This window comes from Globicephala melas, chromosome 11 (genome assembly GCF_963455315.2).
Source record: "Globicephala melas chromosome 11, mGloMel1.2, whole genome shotgun sequence".
Classification (NCBI taxonomy): domain Eukaryota; kingdom Metazoa; phylum Chordata; class Mammalia; order Artiodactyla; family Delphinidae; genus Globicephala; species Globicephala melas.
This window is the reverse complement of record NC_083324.2, coordinates 86532599-86555761: the sequence shown is the minus strand read 5'-3', so window position 1 is coordinate 86555761 and position 23163 is coordinate 86532599. Positions and strand designations below refer to the sequence as shown.

At 38.5% G+C, this 23163-nt stretch overlaps 1 protein-coding gene across 10 annotated transcripts in view; it reads left to right on the top strand.

The window, feature by feature from the left end:
* Positions 1-23163, top strand: part of CDKAL1 (CDK5 regulatory subunit associated protein 1 like 1) — a 651341-nt gene that overhangs the window by 148516 nt on the left and 479662 nt on the right. For all 10 annotated transcript variants that reach the window (XM_030881291.2, XM_030881294.2, XM_070046775.1 and 7 more), the window contains one exon: positions 17125-17221. In XM_030881291.2, the coding sequence (XP_030737151.1) occupies positions 17125-17221 (97 nt within the window). The remainder of the gene's footprint in view (positions 1-17124; positions 17222-23163) is intronic.

The following is a 23163-nucleotide window of genomic DNA, read 5'->3' as shown; positions in this document are numbered from 1 at the left end:
GGCTCTGGACGCGCAGGCTCAGCGGCCATGGCTCACGGGCCCAGCCGCTCCGCCGCATGTGGGATCCTCCTGGACCGGGGCATGAACCCGTGTCCCCTGCATCGGCAGGCGGACTCTCAACAACTGCGCCACCAGGGAAGCCCGACCCTGGTATTCTTTGATAGCTTCCTTGCTCTCAGGTGGTTTGATAAGATGTTCCAAGCTCATCGTGTACATTTCTCATCCCAGACATGGAATCAACCATTTCTCTAAGAAGCCCTGGTTCCTTCAGTGGGAAATGGCATTTCATCGCCACATCTGGGTACTTTGCTTCTATTGTTGGTTATTGTTCCTAGGCTTTTCCACTCTTTTCAGTGGACACATCCACACTTAAACACAACTTTTAAGATAAAATACCTCATGAGTTCATATTGACATTTCCAATTTACATTTAAGATTATAGAGTTTTACCTTAATCTCATATATTACGTATATATTTCCTTCCTTCTTCACCAAGAATCCTAGTTCTCAAGAACATAGGGGATGATAGAATTATCCCATAGTCCTCATTAGCTTTATTCCGCTTTATTTATTTATTATTTTTTTTCCTCCAAACAGTTTTATTAAAGATAACAAAGTTCTGTATACAAAGTGAGCTAAACCTGTTGCTTCAAACATGATACTTCCCTTAACTAGTGTTTTGATAAGTCAATCCATAGAGTGTCGAAAAGCAGCTTACTATAGAATTAATAGAAAAGTGCCCAATGCACATTACATGAATGGCCTAATCACTGGAACTCTGATAGTTCTGTAAGATAATTAACGTAAGGTACAATTGAGTCTCTATGACAAGCTGCTGGAGAACTGATACGGGATGTCTTATACATACAATAGTTTCAGAATAATAATAGTACTTGTACATACATCACCAGTCATGATTACTGAAAAAATTAACAGGATTGTTTTGCAAACGCTATATCCCCATTCTCCTCCCAGATATTTTTAATGGGAATTCTGTATCTACATTGTCAAATCATATAGTCATTACATACTCAGTTTCTCACTTTTAACCCTTATTTGATATTCATTCCATAAATAACTATGTACTTAATGCCTGCCACAGAGACCCCATGTAAATACACTTCTAGTTATTTTTGGTGGTTTGAAGCACGTTTTAGTAGGTTCCTTAGGAAGGACCCCTAGGAACAACAGTCTCTTAGTCGTGGTATGTTGATACTACTTAGTGCTCCTTATACTGTATATCCAGTCAGTTTTGCTGGATATAAAATTCTTGGGTCACATGTTCTTTCTGGCATAGAGCACTGGTTTCAAAGTCTGGTGGCAGTGTAATTTTTTCCCCTCCTTATAAGTAATGCGTTCTTTTTGCCTAGAAGCTCAAAGGAGTTTTTTCTTTTTCTTAAAGTCCAGTAATTTTATTAGAATGTCTCTTGGTGTTGGTTGTTCTTATTGTTCTGGGGTAATGTTCTCAGGTATATAGTATAATCTTCCAATATATGGACAAAACTTTTAAATTTTTTAATGTAAATTTTCTTGGATTATAATTTTTAGTATTCCCTTCCCTTGCCTTCAGGTTTCTTTTTCTTCATCAGGAACTCTTCTTATTCATATGATAGATTGTCTTTGCCTATCTTCAGTAATTGTTACTTTCTTTTGAATCCTGTGGTCTTGCTGAACTACCTTGTTAGTTCTAGTAGCTTTTTATTCCTTTAGGATTTTATCCATATTTGAACATTTCATTTGTGAAGAAACCCTTTTGATTCCTTTTCTCTGTGATTGTATGCCTTTTCTTTCCTTATGCCTTAGCAAGGGCCTCCATTATAATATTGACTAAAAGTGGTAAGAATGGGCATCCTTGCCTTGTTTCTCATCTTAGGGAGAAAACATGATGTTAGCTGTAGGTTTATTATAGATATCCTTTATCAATTTGAGGAAGTTCTCCTCTAATTTTAGTTTGCTGAGACTTTTTTCATGAATGGATTTTGAAATTTGTCAAATGCTTTTTCTGCTTTTGTTGAGATGATCATTTGGTTTTTCTTTTTCAGTGTGTTAATACAGTAAATGTGGTTCTATTTTTAGGAGCTCTGATTCTAGTTTGCTTAGGGGGTGATAGAAAGGATGATAAGATCACGATTGGCTGAGGAATGGCTTCCTCTTGAGAATATGGGAGTTCTTTCAGGTGTGGTGATTGTGGCCCTGTGGTGGCTTTAAGTCATTCGGTGGCACTGCTCTGCTTACCTGGTTGCAGTGCTAATGCTCACAGGTGCACATATAAGACCTTCTACTTTTATGTTGGGAGCTGTACTTGAGGTCATAACTTGTAGGTGACTCTGGAAGCCAATTGCTGTGAGGACAGGGGACTCAAATCACTGTTTGTCCATCTTTAATTATGGAGATCAGCTTTTTCTAGGCTCCTTTCACCTTTGATTTATAGGTTTTCTTTGGAAAAGTCACTTTTTTTTGTTAAGTTTTACACAAATGCTCCATGACTTCGGTTACTCATGTTCCCTTTCCCATGTATAAACTATGTCTTCTCTGGAATTTTGGGAAGGCGCAGAGATGTTTCTGTTCATTTGGTCATCTCAGCTCTCTGCTGGGATCAAAGTACATAATTTGGCTTTACCTTTTTTTTTTCTTTTTTTTGCGGTACGCAGGCCTCTCACTGCTGTGGCCTCTCCCGTTGCGGAGCGCAGGCTCCCGACGCGCAGGCTCAGTGGCCATGGCTCACCAGCCGCTCCGTGGCATGTGGGATCTTCCTGGACTGGGGCACGAACCCGTGTCCCCTGCATTGGCAGGCGGACTCTCAACCACTGCGCCACCAGGGAAGCCCTGGCTTTACCTTTTAGAAGGTGTAAGAATATAGTAAATTTCCACAGCTATATTTTGTATTTTAAGTGAGGCACTGGTGACCGCAGCTGCTGTGGTTCCAGTTGTAACATGCTCCTCCACAGCAGTTTTTCTGCAGTAATTCTGAATGTAATTCTCTTATTTCTTTCAAGTCCCATTTCTTTTTTTTCTAGCTTCAAATTAAGGATTTTTTAATATTATTTATGTGACCATAGCAGTCTAATTTTTTTTTCATGTGTAAAAATACAGGTAATATGTAGTACCTTATTAGTTCTGAGATAAAAATGAGGGAATATCAGTCTAATAGAGTGTTGATTTTCTCTCTTTTTCTCATATATATATATAGGTATGTATGTGTATACTCCTGTGCATTAGTAAAATATAGTTACTTAAAGGGCCAGTTAATTGATTAATTTCAGTAGAATTCAGAGAAGAATCTCCAGAGGGAAATGGAACCTTTAAATTAACCACAGATGTCAGCTAGCCTTAATAATTAAAAAAGCATCCCAAGAATGACATGCTTTGTTTCTACATATAAAGGGAAATGGATAATTAATAGGATTATACAGTTAAAGCAAACCGAATCTTTCTTTTCATCTTTAACGTATATAATTTTTCACCCCACATATTTCATACTTGCTACATAGTGATTGTTCCATAAGTATTAGTTGATTAAATAAAATTTTTTAAATTGCTGCAGTCCTCTGTGTTTTCGTGTATACATACAGCCTTTTCATTGTTTTTTCTGTTCCCCGTGGTGACAACATTGAACATGGAAGAGACACTCTGAACATGTTTCGTGTGGCTCAGAGGGAGCCTGTAGTCTCTTTCTGTATGACTCTGCTGATAATAATGAAGTAATAATGAAGAAATCCTCTCTTTAGTTTATTATGGTTTAAGTCGTGTTGCTAAATGGTAAATGTCATTTGCTTGGTTATTTCCGTTGATAATTTGAATTGATGTCAGACTGACGTTGGTATCAGGGTGATGAAGTTTGTCCTTTGCTGGCATTGCAAACAGGAAAAACTTGACAGTTTTTTTTCCCCATCAAAATGGATTTTGTTTTGTACATTGATGTTGGTAAATGGGGCATTTTCACGTAGAAGACAGTGTTTGTTTCACTGAAATTGCTTTGCTTTCTGGGACTAGAGTTGAGTAGTGGCTCCAAGGTTTGTCTGTGACCAGCTATGTTGGTTGCTGCTATAAAAAAATCTTTTTTTTTCTTGTGAAGTTAAAAAAAAAAAAAAGTTGTATTTGTGATCAGTACCTTTCTGAACTGAGGTCAGAGTAATTATAACTAATAGCTGTATTACTTTTCTGAAGATAAAATGAAAATTTAAAAAAAAAATTTAAAGAAAGAGTGATGGAGGGGACAAAGGAGAGAGTTGAAAGGAAAACCGTGCTGTTTAAACACTAAGAAAATTGTTCTTAAGAATATGATAGTAATTCTTATGAACTGTTTATTTGATTTGTAAAAGAGTCTGAGGACTTACCATAAAATTCAAATGTACATAAATGGTGTTGACACTAATCAAAGGTAGTTCCTCTGATTGGATTATCTGTGTTTCTGATGATGAAAAAGATGGATTCCTGCTTAGTGTTGGCCTTATTAAATTTTAAGAGACATAAGCATGGCTCTTAATCACAATTTTAGTTAATGATTGATTCTAGTGTTATTTCCTGTTAATTGGTTTTTCATTCGTTTATTAAATTGCAAGAGGTTTCTTGAAAATGTACTGTGAGGTGTGTAAAATGAATCATATCTAGGCATTGCCCTTAGGGAGCTTATAGTCTTGTAGGGGAGAGAAATCTATTGGAAGAGCTATTGATATATATCTATTGATATAGTATCAATACTATAGGTCAGTGCTGAAGGTTGTAAATCATTTGCCATAAGAACAGTACTGATAATTCCTTCTGAATTAGCTAGTTCAACTAGAATATGTTAAAAATAAGTTTTTTAATAGTGCCCTGAAATACTGATATTCTCTGCCTCTTGCGCCTCCAGTGAAACCTCTTGATCATGCAGGAGTTAGAGCTGGCTGAAACGCAGTTAAGCAGCTTGACTTAGTCTCTTCTGTTGCCTCAGTCCTGTAGGTGTAAATTAGCCAAAGACACAACTCCGCAGATTCTTATCTTTTCCGGGGGCACAAGTGTCTCTTGCTTGGCCACTTTTTAATTGTATTATTTTAAATAACAAAGCACTTTTCTGTTACCTCCTCCAGGGGATCAGTTTTTCCATTAACTAATGCCTCTTTGGAAAAGTGACTTTGAAAAAGATGTAAAAACTTGAGAATTTTGTTTAGGAACCTTTTATAAGCGTTTACAACAGCTTGTTACTCAGACTGTGTAAGTCGGTTCTAAATTCTAATTTTTTCTGGGTCTCCCACCAGAAACCAGGTTGGGATCTAATAGTACTGTAGCTCAAATTGTATTCAGGTTGGAACTCTGAATAAGACCAAGTATGCATTTTCCTTCAGAACTTTTATCCCTGTAATCCCATTTTTTAAAAATAAATTTATTTATTTATTTATATTTATTTTTGGCTGCATTGGGTCTTCGGCTGCATTGGGTCTTCGTTGCTGCACACGAGCTTTCTCTAGTTGGCGGTGAGCGGGAGCTACTCTTCGTTGCCGTGCGTGGGCTCCTCATTGCGGTGGCTTCTTGTTGCGGAGCACAGGCTCTAGGTGTGCAGGCTTAGCAGTTGTGCCTCATGGGCTCTAGAGCACAGGCTCAGTAGTTGTGGCGCACGGGCTTAGTTGCTCCATGGCATGTGAGATCTTCCCAGACCAGGGCTCGAACCCGTGTCCTCTGCATTGGCAGGCGGATTCTTAACCACTGCGCCACCAGGGAAGTCCTGTAATCCCATTTTAAATTGGAACCAGAACTGTAAATTTCCCTCGTTCCTTGCTCAAAATATAGATTCCTGTCATAATTTAATTTTGGTCTTTCTTGGTGAATGTGATAATTAGAGTAAACTATAATGAAATGTGAAAATTGGATGGTGAATTGAATAAATGTAACAGCTGATTAGGGCATCTCTTTTCAGTGTCACTTTATTAAGGTCTTCCTATATACTGATGCACCTCGGAATTTTATTTTTAAAAAAACTTCTTTTTCCTTTCTCTCTTTCTTCCTTTCCTCTGTTGAAGGGTATTACCGTCTAAAGTGTTTGCTATGAGTAGAGTATTGGTGTTTTGATCTTAGGGAGGTGAAGTAATTACAGATTTGCTTTTCATTTTATGGGGATAATCTCCATAATAGGAATATACATGTCATATACTTTAGGTTTTTTTTTTATGTTAATCCTTTTAAGGAAGGAGTGTTTTACTTACATTAACTAGCTTATCAAGAAGAAAATAATTGATTCAAATACTAAATGCTGTGCAAGTCCTAAATGCAGTTTTTTTTGTTTGTTTGTTTTTACATCTTTATTGGGGTATAATTGCTTTACAGTGTTGTCTTACTTTCTGCTGTACAGCAAAGTGAATCAGCTATTTGTATACATATATCCCCGTATCCCCTCCTCCTTGAGCCTCCCTCCCACCCTCCCTATCCCACCCCTCTATGTGGTGACAAAGCACTGAGCTTATCTCCCTGTGCTATGCAGCTGCTTCCCATTAGCTATCTATTTTACATTTGGTAGTGTATATATGTCAATGCTACTCTCTCACTTCCTCCCAGCCTCCCATCCCCACCGTGTCCTCAAGTCCGTTCTCTACGTCTGTATCTTTATTCCTGCCCTGCCACTAGGTTCATCGGTACCATTTTTGTAGATTCCGTATATATCTAAATGCAGTTTTAAATGTAGTGAGGTATCATATATACAGTGGTCTGATTTTCACTAGCCTCACTCATCTTACTTTGCCTTGGATCTTCAAGTTACATAAAAAAATCCACTGAACCTTACACTTCATGATGTAGGGTAGGGAAAACAATACATACATCTCTTTGTGTGTATGCTCTTAGGTTCAGCAACTGGGGCATGTGAGTCAAAGTGATAAAAGACAGACTAACGGGAAAAACAAAACAAAACAGTTGTAATTATGCAAGTATGCAGGAGTTAGAATTTGGTGATTATATACCATCTTAACAAAGGGGGTAAAGAGTGGAGAAGAGTTTAGACAAAGGAAAAAGGGGCTTATTGGGGAGGTGTAAATTATGAGAAGGTGATTAGGAAATATATGATAAATAAGGCTTTTTAGTAAGGCTTGTTATGCAGGTAAGAGTCTGGTGATAAGAGCTGTCTCTGGAGTAGTTCTCTTCCTGGTACTAGAGAGGGAGACACCTTTACAAATGGAAATTTATGTCCTGCTTTTATCCAGATGGGAGAGGGGAGAGAGCTTTTTTCCTGAGTCTGCTGTTTCTTAATTGCCTTCATCTCAAAAGAATTCTTATTCCAAAGTGGCATATTTTGGGGTGGCATATTCTGGTCCCCTTAAATGAGAAAAGAAAGTTCTAGGTGAATGATAACATTACACTAGATATTATGAGGCCTACTAATCCTTTATTTGAGCCTGCAACAACTCCTCCCATTTGAACTCAGAGCACTAAAGTTATTTTGCAGCATTTCACTTAAAAAATATAATATTAAGGTATATTTTATAATGTACATAATACATTAATATAGTACTCCATGTGTATGATTTATATACAGTTGTATGTATTTGAGGTCCATCTCTTTTTTTTTTAACTGGTGGGTACCTTGATAAAACGTTTGGTGGGGCTTCCCTGGTGGCACTGTGGTTAAGAATCCGCCTGCCAGTGCAGGGGACATGGGTTTGAGCCCTGGTCCGGGAAGATCCCACATGTTGCAGAGCAGCTAAGCCCATGAGCCACAACTACTGAAACCCACGTGCCTAGAGCCTGTGCTCTGCAACAAGAGGAGCCACTGCTCTGAGAAGCCTGTGCACCGCGACGAAGAGTAGCCCCCGCTCGCCGCAACTAGAGAAAGCCCGTGTGCAGCAACGAAGACCCAACACAGCCAAAGATAAAAAAAAATAAATAAATTTAAAAAAAAAAGTTTGGTAACCACTGCTCTGTAAATTTATTTGTTCTTTTTGATGTTCTAACCTTGTACTTAAAATATTGATTTCTATGTCTGTTCAGTTTGCATATTTCAAACTTTCTTTTTTGGTCTTTTTAACTTCCTGTGTATTCCTTGAGGCACAAATTCCTCTTGGTATCCGACAGACCTCTAAGCATATATTGTACACATAATAGACACAAAATATTTCATTAATGAATTTGTGAAAATCATATATAAAATGAAGTTTTTGATTGTTGTCATTTATTCCAGAAATTTTTGTCATGGCAGTTAGAAATGGTGGTGGTAGATTGAATAGACAAGTTAGAAATATATTGAGAAGTAACAGCTGACACAACAGAAAGAGAAGAATCAATATATGTGGCTTACTGAGGTTATTTATTATGGGGCCATACAACCTTATGGATCTTGGTAAGCCCTGGCTTAGGACATCATTATATCAAGGCAAAGGGCAGTGATGGATGACTGCCAGTACTGTCTTGACTTTGACCTTGGGCAATCTGTTTAATCTTCTGATCCTCAGTTTCCTCTTTTATAAGTGAAATGATAGGGCTAGAAAATTTTGGTTGTCTCTTACAGATGTGAAATTCTATATCTACGGTGATTATTTAAGGCAATCAACTATGGGTTCAGTTAGATTCACTGTATCTTGTGTAATAAGAAATGTAAGCATGCCATGTATTTTAGAAACATTTCCTTGAGAATGGTTACATATGTTTTGCCTGGCATGTAGGCCAGTGTGTAGGGAATAAAGCTTTGGGAGGTGAAAGAAGGCAAATTAGAATGAATAAGTGGAAGCTATCTAGAGGTAGAGTTTAATAAGAAGAACATATGGACAAAAACATGTGTACAGTGATTAAACAGGAAATTTTGAAGTAATGAACTTCCTGCCATTGAGGAAGTAAAGCAGAAGCCACATGACCATTTATAAGGAATATTGTAGAAAATATTAAACATTTGGGTAAAATTTATTTAACTGGGCAACCTTCCTATCCAAGAGGATGTCTGGGAATGTTGGGGAGCACTGTGAGTTTACCTGAAGTAAGTTAGGGAGGTAGATAGGGAGGAATATGGCACATAATCCTCTGAAACTGGTCTTTATCCCAACATGATGGCTCCCGAGAAGCTGGTCCCGGTGCCTTACCACAGATGCTGGGGAATCTTTCGCTTGCCCTGTTTTGGTGTCAGGCTTTTGAAAACAGTGTTATGAGTGTCTTCTTTATTTTCTTAACTCCTTATCCAACAGAGATAACTATTATCTACAATTTGGAATATTTCCTTTCAGAATCCCTGGCAGGATTCAGAGAGAAGCATCTTCCTGTAAGCCTAAGGAATCTTTCCCATTCTCTGAACTTGATTCCCTTTGGAGCATGAGGCTACCCAGGCCCACCTGGTGCTTTCTCACTGTGTTTCTTATCCTCTCGTGAGCGTGCAAGCACAAGTCACCCATTTTCTGATTTCTGCAGGAGGTTCTTCTTCCTACTTCTTGCCATCCCTCCTGTCTTTGGTCTCTCCCCCTTCCTCCATCACTTTTTCCCCTGTAGCTTTTTAAAAAAACATTTTTATACTTCTCATTGAAATTCCCTTTTCTATAATGAACCAACCTTCTTTACGCTGTTAACCTCTTCACAGAAGTCTATGTCCTTGTCAATTATACCTCAATGAAGCTGGGAAGAAAAAAAGTCCATGCCCTGTTCTCACCATCTTTCTTAAAGTCACAGAATCCTTTCTTCAAACAAAATATTTCACAGACTCTTGATAGGTAGAGCAGATGAAAGCACAGTAACAGGATGTAGGAGGAAGAGGAAGTTTCTGGTCCTGCTTGCTCAGCCCCCTCTGTGTCCCTGGCCTGGTCCCTCAGGGACTTCACTGGGAGTCAGCGTTCCACAGCCCTGCATTCAGAGAATCTGCCTCTCCTTCATAACTGGGTACCCTTGGGTCTCTTTACATGGGCACATGCTTCTTCTCCCACAGGGCTGCTCGCAGCTGTCCTCACTACCTTGGCATCTCTGTTCTTCCCCTGCACGCAAAAACCTGGGTTGTAAGGCCTATTTCTTCCTTTTCTCACTAGATTGCGAGAACACCTTGAGGGTAGAGACTATCCTTTTATTTTTTTTGTTCCCTTGTGTTTAGCATGTGGTGAGTGACTGAATGGTAGAATGGAAAAATAAAATGCCGAATTAATGACTTTTAAATAAATAATAGTTCTTATAGGTGAACCCAGGAGCTTGTATTGCAGTAAGCACAATAAAGGAAACCTATTGAACCTGAAATCAAGTGGGAATTTCTTCACTGGTTTTATATGGCCAGTTCATCAGGGAATGGCAAGTTGTTATATCCAGATACACTTTAAAGAAATGACTGCTGTGTCTAAAAGGATTAACTATTGTACTATGGTAATCTGCCTCAGGTGCCTACTTTGCCACTGTTACTAAGTGTTGAGAAACGTTTACCCTTTGGACTCCTCTTTTCTAGTGCAATGAAGACCATTCCCCGTGTGGTAACATTCTTTCTTCTCATGGGGCATAAAATGTGCAATTACGTTTTTAGCTTTGTTGGTTAAAATAATATTCAGTATTGTGACCCTGAGATTAAACCCCAGCTACTTTGGATTAGAATGTCTCCAGACAGCCCCAGTTACCTATTTGAATATATCTGTTTGCATTATTTTTTTAGACTGATAAATCCTGTCAAGACTTAGAGTAACTTCATTTTCAACTTTTGGTGGCTCCTAGCCTAACTCTGCAAGTCTTGATAACAGTCATGTATGGAGACAGTTGCATTGTTGCTGCCAACTCTTTCCTCCTTGACTGGTTGTTCCAAAATTTAAAAGAAGGGCATCGTGGTTATGGAAATAGATCACAAACATAGATCCTTAGTTGTTTTATCTTAGATTATCTGCTGAGGTGTTTTTATGAGTTTCACATGGCTATATGCCTGCACATAAATACTTAAAATAGTGTCCTCTCACTTGAGTATTTGAATGCAGACAGTACTCACTTGCAGAGTAGTTAAGAGTGCTTGCTTTGCATAGAAACAGATTGGTTTTGACCCTTCTTCCAGTACTGCTGTTTTAAGAGGGGTATCAGTATACATTTAGAGATTAAAAAATCAGATGTATATTTAAGAATACTTTTTCATAAAAGAAAATTTTGATTGAAGACTTAGATATTACTATGAGTATTTTTATATAGGTTAAATATCAATTTGCAGGAAGGATATAAGGAATAAGAGAAATGAACATGGAGAAGAAGCAACATTTCCTCTTTATCTGCTACTTATAGGGAACTGAGTTTTTCTTGATGGATCCATGAATTTACTACTCCTCTATTAGACTGTGATTTTGTTCACAAGACTCAGGAAAACAAGAGCTGTGAAATATTAAATTGTGTTTCTACTTTGAAGACATTCAATATGTTATAATCTGTGTCAGTTTCTGTGTTGTTTTAATCAAGAAATGTTTGCTCCAATGTTTATTACACAATCAAAACTCAGGTTTGATTTATGTTCTGAAATGTAGGATTCAAGGACTCAGGAGATCCTGGGAGCTTGTCGCAGCTCCAGCACTAAATCCACAAAGTGTGGAACTTTGGACCTCGACCATTGCACGTCTTCTTGAATATCAATTTTCTCATCTGTGAGATCATGATACTATATCATCTTTATGCGTTTTCTATGATGCTGTGAATTTTAAGATTCTGTACAAATTATTTCTTTCATTTGGTGCTTGGAAGAAAAGAAGAAAAGGTTTCATTATGTTTTCTTTATTACTCAAATTAATGCTGTAGACAAGGATACATCTCTGTTTTAATTTAGAAATGCGTTTCAAGAAAATATGAATGATTATATTGAATTAACTTTACATTCAATTTTCATTTTACTATATGTGCTGCCGAAGCGAGCACTCAGTTTTCATTTTAATTGACATTTCAAGGCTATCTAAAATGGAAACATGGACATTTATAGTATTTTAAAATTTCTTAAGGTATTATTCTTATCAGCATTCATATGTTGAAGGATAAGGCTTTAAAAAATATGTCTGTGCTGGGTACATTTCTAAAGAAAAAATTTTCAGGCCTTATTTCAGGCTTATGAACCTGAGCAAAGTTTACTAAACAAGAAGAACAGGATGTAAGAAAGGAATGTTTAGAACAAGAACACTCTGAGAAATTGCATTAAAACTTTTGATACTTTATTTGGTCACAGAGTGTAGCATCAATATTCCATAGCTGGGGCATGATTTTTGGCTTATAGTTCTGGTCTACCCTAGCATTTTAAAGCCAAATTCAATAAAAGCGTGAAATAATATTTTAAATAAATTATTTAAACATCTCTATTTTGAAATTTCCTCTTAATTTTCTGGTGTTCTGCTTACTCCCTAAAAGCAGTCTTGGACTGTTCTTTCATGACCTGGTCTAGTGTTGATAAAGTCAGCAGAACGCTTTCCCTGGGTTGTTGTATATTGGCTATACTGTTTTCAAATATATTATACAACTAACTATATAATGGTGACCTTGATGAAGTACATATAAATGCTAATCATGATTATTATTGCTGTTATAGTATTGTTGGTGGTGATATTACCTTTTTTTGTTTTTGACGCTAATATTTTTTAGCCTATGGGAATACTTCTACATTGCTAAAGAACCTTACAGTTTTGTACTCAATAAGGATTCTCTCCACACCTTTAGGGACTGTTGCATCCACTGTCATCAACCATCACTTTGGAATACATTTCAAAAATCTACCCCCAGCTCTATTGCCAGCCAGCTGAATTGCATCCAGAGACTTGATGGGCATTAGCAGAACCTCAGACTGGGTGTGTCCTGTTGGAATCTCCTTCTATCCCAGTACTCAGCTTCTGCTGACAGCTAGTGGCACCACTTTTCTTTTATCTTCTTAGACTAGGGATCGGCAGCCTCTGGCCCTTGGGCCAAATCTGACCTGCTGCTTGTTTTATTTATTTATTTATTTAATTTTTTGGCTGCGTTGGGTCTTCGTTTCTGTGCGAGGGCTTTCTCTAGTTGCGGCAAGCAGGGGGCCACTCTTCATTACTGTGCGCGGGCCTCTCACTGTCGTGGCCTCTCTTGTTGCGGAGCACAGGCTCCAGACGCGCAGGCTCAGTAGCTGTGGCTCACGGGCCTAGTTGCTCCGCGGCATGTGGGATCTTCCCAGACCAGGGCTCGAACCCGTGTCCCCTGCATTAGCAGGCAGATTCTCAACTACTGCGCCACCAGGGAAGCCCTTGCTGCTTGTTTTTAAAAAAGTTTTATTGGAACAGAGATGTACCCATTTGTTTAAGTATTGTGTCTATCTGCTTTTGCTCTAAGGTGGCAGAGTTAAGCAGTTACAACAGAGACCTGTGATCACCAAAGCCTGAAGTAATTTACTCTCTGGCTTTTTTTAGAAAATGTCTGTTAATCCCTGCCTCAGACTCAAAACCTTGACATCACCTTTGATTCATCCTTGGGGTTTCTCAAGTATATTCCAGCAGGAGAACTCATCTCCTTTTAACTTTTTTTTTTTTTTTTAATCCTCCACATGTGTCCAGGTCCTCACATCCTTTTGCCTAGGGTATTAAATGAATTTCCCCAACCACTGGCTTCTTTTCCCCGTGTATTTCATTTTGCACCTTGCCACCAGGGTCCTGTTCTCCAAGTTTGGCTTTACTCTGTGTCCACTCTGCCACCAAAATTTAAATTTTCCCCACTGCCCACTACATTGGAGCCTGTCCAGCCTTTTGTGTAAGGCTCCTTCCACAATATGAGCCCTATGTCTCCCTTACATAGAAATTCTTTCTATAATGAAATGCTTTCCCCTAACTTCCTCCCTTCTTGCCCTTGTCCGTGGTGTAACAACTGCCTGGAGCTTTTCCTGCCTCCATTTCACCCTCTCCAACTCCTGTCTCCCCTTAAAATCCTCTCAACTTTTTTCATAAAGCTTTTTACTGTATTTTTCTGTGTGCGTATTCTTTGTCCCTCCATGATGTGTTGCCTGTACATCTTTCTGTCGCGTTAGGGCATTTTACTTGATGCTGTGTTGTTTATGTTCTTTTACATCTCATCTCATCCATTATAAACCAGAAGCTCGTTGAGTGTAAAGTGCCTATCTTCCTCTTACTGTGGTCCCTTAAACACTCACTATCATGTCGTAGACGTGCTTAATAATTAAGTAATTGAATCACATTACTGGAAGCCAGCTTTCTTTTTTTTAAAAAAATAAATTTATTTTATTTTTATTTATTTTTTGCTGCGTTGGGTCTTTGTTGTTACGTGCGGGCTTTCTCTAGTTGCGGCGAGCAGGGGCTACTCTTCGTTTCGGGTCGGCGTGCGGGCTTCTTACTGCGGTGGCTTCTCTTGTTGAGGAGCACGGGCTCTAGGTATGCAGGCTTCAGTTGTTGTGACTTGCGGGCTCAGTAGTTGTGGCTTGTGGGCTCTAGAGTGCATGCTCAGTAGTTGTGGTACACAGGCTTAGCTGTTCCGCGGCATGTGGGATCTTCCTGGAGCAGGGCTCGAACCCGTGTCCCCTGCATTGGCAGGGAGATTCTTAACCACTGCGCCACCAGGGAAACCCTGGAAGCCAGCTTTTTAATTTGGATTTAATAATTGGTGACCTCACAGACCCTTGAACATTTGGCAGTGATTCTAGGTGCATAGCTAAAGTTTGGGAAGAAACCAGATGTTATTTCCTTGTACATGTTATTAATGTAAATGGAAAGATTTTTTTGTTTGATAAGGTATTTCACATTTACTACAAGAAAACTATTTGTGTGCAATGGTGTGCTTGGTACTGATAAAAAAAAAAAAAAAGTAAAACCAAGTGGCAGAGCCAGGCAGTAATTCTCTTGGATATGTTAAGCAATCTACCAACGTCAGATTTTCTTGATTCTATTAACAAGCTTTTTCAGGATTCCAAATGGAAAAGTTATACCAGAGTACTTTAAGAAGTTACGGAAGTGAAATGCTTATGGATGCTGTTAAACTAGTATTTTGTCCTCTGCCCGTTCATTCATTTAATCATTCTTTGCACACTTCCCAGGGGTTTTGATGTGGCTCTTGATCACCCATAGCTAGTTCTGTTAACCATCCCCTGCCACCTTTTTTAGGCTTTCGGTTCTGAATTTGTAGCCTGGAAAAAGTTGACAGAAACAAAAAAGGGTGTCAGATATAGAGACTTTTCACTTCATGGTGGTGTAGTCTAAAAGTTACAAGTCTGGAAACTGGACTGCTGATTCCCTTAGCTTTCTCAGTTGGTTTCAGAAACCTAGACATTGCCCGGGGTGGGGGGCTCAGAAACACAGTTGGTGTACAAAACACAATACCCGAGCAACCAGGGGAAAAAAGGAAACAAAGCATCACACGTCCCAAACCCACATACTTGAAGAAGAATTGAAGACTTAAAATTTTAATATAAATGGGTAAAGAACATGAATAGTTTCTAGGAAAAGTTGTTAGCTCTGCTTGCTTTACCACTGTCTTCTAGCACAGAATCAATGTTTGCTGTATGCATGTGTGCCCAGACAGATGATTAACACCCACATAAAATATATCCCAACTTCCTCCTAAGTAAAGAAATGCCTAATATAAAATAACCAGACATGTATACCTTTGAACCAACGTTTCTACTTCTTAGAATTTATGTTAGGGAAATTTAGCATAGATTTCGCATCTAGGTTTTTATAATCCAGAAATACTGTCTCAAATATTCAAAGATTATCTATCCATCCACATGTATTTGTACGTGTATGTGTGTGCATATGTCTATATGCATGTGTATTGTGAAAAAATTTGTAATAGTGAAAAATTGGAAATAACCTAAATGCCTATCAGAACACAAATACTTAAGCTATAGTATACCCACATGGTAACCTTTATAAAGGATGAGGTTCCACTGCTGGGTGTATATCTAGGATATATAAATACTAATTCAAAGAGATATGTGCATCCCCAATGTTCTTAGCAGCATTGTTTGCAATTGCCAATATAAGGAAGCAACCTGAGTGTCCCTCAGCAACTGAATGGATAAAGAAGATGTGGTGTATAGACACACACACACACACACACACACACACACACACAATGGAATACTACTCAGCCATAAAAAAGAACAAATTTGTGCCATTTGTAACAATAGGGATGGACATGGAAGGTATTATGCTAAGTGAAATAAGTCAGAGAAAGACAAATACTGTATGATATCACTTATATGTGGAATCTAAAAAATAAAACAAACTAGTGAATTTAACAAAAAATAACAGATATATAAAACAAGTGGTTACCAGTGGGGAGAAGGAAGGGGTTCGGGCAAGATAGGGGTAAGGGATTAAGAGGTACAAACTACTATGTATAAAGTAAATAAGCTATAAGCTATTGGGGATATATTGTATAACATGGGGAATATAGCCAGTATTTTCTAATAACTATAAATGGTGTATAACCTTTAAAAATTGTGAATCACTATGTTGTACACCTGTAACTTCAATAATACTTCAACTAAACTTCAATTGAAAAAATAAAATACAAAAAAAAAAGGGGTGAGGCTGATCTTTAACTAAAGAAACAAAAGGAAAGATACACAAGGTGTATTGGATGGAAGTTGTAAAACAAAATATTGTTTCATCTTTGTGTATTTATAGTGAACAGAGGTCTAGTTATACATCATACCTGCATATGAGAGGGATTGTCTGGACATAAGCATAAATAATCTATAAGTTGTAGACAGTCTCTGAGGAACAGAAGTGAGGAGATGTGTGAATTCTCAGGGTAGAGGGAGTATTATACCTTTTATTTCTTACTTTTCTGTTCAGTTTTTTCAATGTATATTTTACTTTTATACTAGACAAAAGACTGGGAAATCATGTATTAATATTAATATTTAAAATAATGAATGATTTAAAATAATTGAATGGCTAATGTCTATCTGGAAAATATGGTTTTCAAGAACGATTTATATCCTTGAATATTCTATATAAGTAAAATTTTTTGTTTTATAATGAGGCTGTAATGAAAGACATTATCAGATTGGACTGCCATTGTGTTGTTTATGGTGTGTTAAATAGACACATAGTTCAGAAGTCTTATTATAATGCATTGTTTTGAAGCAGTTGTAAGAAAATCCTGTTTGATGCTAGATGGTCATGTTATGTTTTAGGGAACTTACGTGCACTAACATCAGTTTCCAAGGGTACGCTTGTGAGGAAAAGAATTAACACTGTTTTCTCTTCAATCTTTTAGAAAAGCTCAAGAGGAGAACAAGAAAATAGTGCTTGCTGGATGTGTTCCTCAAGCCCAGCCTCGCCAGGACTACCTTAAAGGGCTGAGCATCATAGGGGTAAGCTTGCACCTGATAGGAAAAAAGACAGTCCTACATTGTTAAAACTTGTCATGGCTCCACATTTTATTTTCTATGTCTAGGTTATTTACAAGCTAGGTTACACTTCTGGCTGTCCTTAACATACTTTCCCTATTGCCACGGAAACTTTGTCATGTCTGTGTAACATCTGAACCTACTGCGAAAACATGTTCTAGGTTCTCTCATTTAAAAAGAAAAAATTACACAATAAAAAGCCATAGTATGGAATTTAAGGTCGTTAATTATAACCTGGTCTTTATCTGTGTGTCCAGCACTATCTCTTGCCATATCATACTATATAGGTGTCTTTTTTGGAATGTCCCACTTCCATCTTACTCATCCCCCAAGACGTGGCTTCACCATTACCCCTTCTCTCAGCCTGACCTGACTGCTCTGCACAGGCCTCGATAATCCTGTCTCTGGGTTCTTTTCACTTACTATGCAGTTATCTTTCATTTGATCTCTCAGCATTTCACAGAGTTGTATTTTTGGGGTTAACTTATGTGGTTTTTTTGAATACAGCCCACCTCTCTTTTTGAATTATTAGCTCCACACTGACAGCTTTTCAGTCTTTTTTTAAACACCCACCATGTTTCTCCAGCCTTTGCCAAGGTGCCTGAAATACAGTAGGCATCCTTTCAATCAGTGTTTGGTGACTGACTGAATGAAAGAAGCTTCCTTTTGTACTTCTGTTGTTGGTGTGCTTCTTTCCCTGTTGGGCAGTAAGTTCTGTGAAGTCAGGGGATGACTACTTCCTATAATATCTTTCTTATTCTTTGTGGACATCACTGTTCACAAATGCCCAGAGGGAGTTAGCATTCAGACAGTACTTGTTGACCAAATGGTGGTGTTTCATCCTTCCCACCATTCTGTTATAGCTGTACTCACTGTGGTTAGTAATGATCTTCTTTTAAAGAGGCTCTATTAATTTAAAAATATATATAAAAATATTGTATGCTCATAGAAAAAATTGTATGAAAAATTGGCATCTGGATTGAGACTTATTGGAGTTTTTTCCTTATTTGATGTACTATTGATAGGTTCTTTTTTTATGTAATTATAATTACCTCTGGAAGGTTTGCTGTATTGTTTTTTTTGTTTTAGAAGATGTTGGGGGTAGGAGTTAATTAATTAATTAATTAATTTTTGCCGTGTTAGGTCTTCGTTTCTGTGCGAGGGCTTTCTCTAGTTGTGGCAAGCGGGGGCCAGTCTTCATCGTGGTGCGCAGGCCTCTCACTGTGGCGGCCTCTCTTGTTGCGGAGCACAGTCTCCAGACGCGCAGGCTCAGTAGTTGTGGCTCACGGGCCTAGTTGCTCCACGGCACGTGGGATCCTCCCAGACCAGGGCTGGAACCCATGTCCCCTGCATTAGCAGGCAGACTCTCAACCACTGCGCCACCAGGGAAGCCCAATTGATAGGTTCTTATACTGTATTCTCAGTGTAGTGAACTTGTTTTCTGCTGTGAAGTCCTTGCCCCATTGGCAAATTTAATAATCTTTGAACAAACATTCTCATGTTAAACAAACAGAACCTGAATGTTTGGGAACTTTAGTTTGTTTTCACCACTTGTCTGTTTACATTTTGATTTCTCTTGGTTTAAGGAATGAACTGAATATGGACTCCTGAGTTATCTTTTCATGTCAGACTAACTTTCTCCATAAACATAATCCTGCTGTGTTAGGGAAATGGAAAACTAGTTAGGATTCTGTTTTAGAGATAAAGCATGGTAAAAGCTTAGAATTCATCTTTCAATTCATCTCAAGGAATTAAGTTCCCAGAATAGTAGAATTTCTGTAGTATGGCAAAAGTCTCTTCTCTGTGTACATTATGGTAACATTTCCCTGAACTCCACTGTGTATTGTGAAGAGCTTAGTGTATGTGAGTATATTGGGGAGATTCTCAAGATGGTGGGAGAGAGGATGCCCAGCGCTGGTGATACGGAACACTATTTTCAGGGATGATGTAAACTCGTGCGTATGGCAAATAAACATTTTTTACCCCATTTAATCTAGCATGCTTTCTGTTTTGTCTCATTTTATTACCCTTAAAATTCTTTATATTTATTTAGCTTCTTTATCATTGGAGAAACAATACATGTTTGAAAAAGTGAATAGAAAGAAAATTCATAATCCTCTCACCCTAACACAGCAATCATCCCCTTCAGACTTTTTTTTTTTTTTTTGCAGTATACGCGGGCCTCTCACTGACGTGGCCTCTCCCGTTGCAGAGCACAGGCTCCGGACGCGCAGGCCTAGTGGCCATGGCTCACGGGCCTATCCGCTCCGCGGCATGTGGGATCCTCCCGGACCGGGGCACGAACCCATGTCCCCTGCATCGGCAGGCGGACTCTCAACCACTGCGCCACCAGGGAAGCCCCCCTTCAGACTTTTAACCTCTGCATATTTTACTTAATTGTAATCTCAAAACTATTTTGTGTCCTTATTTTTCCATGAGATTTTATTCCATGAGCTCTTTAACCATTTTAAGTCCTGTGTTAATTTTCTGCTGAAGGGTATACCATAAGTTACTTAACTGTTCTTAATTGTTGGATATAAGTAGTTTTCTAATTTTTAGGAAATGTACATCATACAATAATGCTCATAAAGGGCTTTTTAAATTTAAGATCAGTATATTGTGAAAAGTTTCCAAAAGTAGAATTGCACGAACAATAACAACATTTCGGGGTTGTAGTTTAATTATATCTTCAGCATTTGGTATTATTACTAAAGTATAAGATTGTTCTTTGTCAACATCATTTTATAGAGCCTTTTTATCTGTGGCAACTATATGACATCTATCATAACTGACACTTTATATATAAAAATTATGTACAGGAGAACTGAAAATTTTGAAGAAAATTTGGAGAAGGAAACCAATATTATTTATAATTGGCATTTCGAGAGATCTATTTCTGAATATAATTGTTGAAGTGCTACAAAATCAGAAACCTTCTGAAACATAGTGAGTTACAGTCAAGTAAAGAAATGAATTAGAGGCTTCCCTGGTGGCACAGTGGTTAAGAATCTACCTGCCAATGCAAGGGACATGGGTTCGAGCCCTGGTCTGGGAAGATCCCACATGCCGCAGAGCAACTAAGCCTGTGAGCCACAACTACTGAGCCTGCACTCTAGAGCCTGCGAGCGACAACTACTGAACCCGTGTGCTACAACTACTGAAGCCCGTGCGCCTAGAGCCTGTGCTCTGCAACAAGAGAAGCCACCACAATGAGAAACCCACGCACCGCAATGAAGAGTAGCCCCTGCTGCAACTAGAGAAAACCCTTGCGCAGCAATGAACATCCAACACAGCCAAAAATAAATAAATTTATTTTTTAAAAAAGAAATATATTGGTTTACACAAAGGAAAAACAATTCTGAAGTGTAAAAAAAAATATGAAGGTGTTTAAATTCATTGACTTGGGAACCTGTTTTTAGGAGGATGTTTAGAATTGTATTGCACAGTTGATTTACAGGCTGTGTGAAAACTGTTATTCCTTCACAGAATTTTCCTCACAGAGTTTCTGTGATGGGAGAGCGTTAATAGAAGTCGAAGGAAGACCAGCTGTAACTGTATTATGCGCTTTCACCTCCTGCTAGGATTTGTCTGTGTTGTGCCACATACAGGGAGGATGGTCTGCTCTGTTGACCAAGTGATCGAAATAAAAGGCTGCCTTTAGATGGTGAGCAAGGTACTTATTGCACACTTGAGTTAAAAAGACAAGTCTGGGGCTTCCCTGGTGGCGCAGTGGTTGGGAGTCCGCCTGCCGATGCAGGGGGCGCGGGTTCGTGCCCCGGTCCGGGAGGATCCCGCGTGCCGCGGGGCGGCTGGGCCCGTGGGCCATGGCCGCTGAGCCTGTGCGTCCGGAGCCTGTGCTCCAAAACGAGAGAGGCCACGGCAGTGAGAGGCCCGCATACCGCAAAAAAAAAAGACAAGTCTGTCCCATGTTTGCAGGTGCTCCTGGAGTAAGCATTTAAGAAGATGTTTAATAAGGAAGAATGATATTTGTTACCATGATAACGTTAATTTCCACCCATATCAACCTTTAGAAATGGGACAGTTAATTTGTGTCCATAATCAGAGAGAGCAGTGTGGTGAGGGCACTTAGTAATTGGTGATTTGACTCCTGGGCTTTATATTATCATCTGTCGTAATGTCTCCTGAATCTAGTTGTGATTAATATTATCTGTGTGGTGGAACGGAGAAAGAAAATAACAGAATATCAACCAGAAGTAATACCTATCAACCTCTGGGTCCAGAAGAACTGGCTTTGGTGGCAGTAATCTGTAGGCTTCTCCCATCTGGGTTTTTTTTTATAGCAGGAGAGGAGAAAGAACAGATTTGAAAACGTATACGTGTTGGATAGAAAGACCTTTTTTTAACCAAAACTTTTTCCCTAGCATGATTAAATGAAGTTTATATCTAGAATATAAATTTATAAAAACATGAATTTATAGGTAATTAGTGCAGAATCAAGATCTTTTTCATTTTTATGGGATCTTGAAACATTTTACCTTACAGTGAAAATTTTCATTTCTCTTTTTTTCAAATAAAATTCATTCATTCATTCATTCATTCATTCATTTATTTTTGGCTGCGTTGGGTCTTCATTACTGTGTGCAGGCTTTGTCTAGTTGCGGCTTGCGGGCTCTAGAGCACAGGGTCAGTAGTTGTGGTGCACGGGCTTAGGTGCTCCACGGCATGTGGGATCTTCCGGGACCAGGGCTCAAATCCGTGTCCCCTATATTGGCAGGTGGATTCTTAACCACTGCACCACCAGGGAAGTCCCTTCATTTCTCTTGACAAATACTTATGGTTAACTGTTCACCTTGGAATCAGTTTTCATGCAATGTCACTTTTTTTTTTTAAATCACTGCTCTTATTTGTTTACATTGGTTACTCTGTGTCTAGCTGTAGGTAGTTCCAAGATGTTGTGACTATACCTATTGAATGCTACTTTTCTTCTCTTCAGTTTGTTTTTTGGCAGGAAAGTTTCTTTTAGCATAGTCAACCAGAAAGGATGTTCTGTTTTAAAGTCTGGTAGCAAAAAAGAATAGTAGACTTCAGAGCTCAGAAAGCCAGGCTTTAAATCCCAGGGCTGCCACATTATTGTTTTTTTCTATTCAGCTAGTACTTACTGAGTGCCTACTAAGTGCTAGCTACTGTTCTAGGTGCTAGGAATGCAGCGGTATATAAAATCACCAAAGATCCCTGTCCCCATAGAGCTTGCATTCTAGTTCTTGGGGAGAGAAATCTGATTTGATCCTAGAACATCTTCAGCCTTCTGGAGAGTGTGGTGGGATGGGGCCCTAGATGATGGGGAGATTGATTAGTTGGGAATTTCTCTGTAAGGTTCAGATGGAAATACACTTTGTGTCCATCAGCTGGGAGTTGTGTTAGGAATAGATGGCTGAAATAGTATTTATTTGCTTGAGTTCTGCTTAAGGTAGTGTTATTTCTCAGTTCTTATAGTAGTCATTATTGATAGGCATGACATTTATTAGGAAGGTTGGTTTTTATTCTGTTACAGGAAAGCATGTTTACAGAATTGTACATTTTGTGTAGGTTTTCTGAGCTAATAAAGACTGTATCTGAAATTGGTCTTGGCATTGATTCATTAGGCTTATCTTTGTATAATATCTCTAGAAATCCTAAATAAACTGTGAATTAATAAACAGGTTGTAACATTTAAAAACATTTTTAAAACATGCAATTCAAAGCAGAATACAGTTAGATGCTGAAAATTTGTATATGACAGCACGTCCTGATGTGCCAGCTGTGAGCCCTGCAGGCAGATGCATATTTCCTTTGGACAGCTGAACAAAAATGTGGTTTAACGCAGGTGTCCACTTATCTCAGAGACTCTTACCAGGTTGATTTGCAGTGGTTTAAACATCTTTTCAGGCAGGCTGCTCTAATCCTGA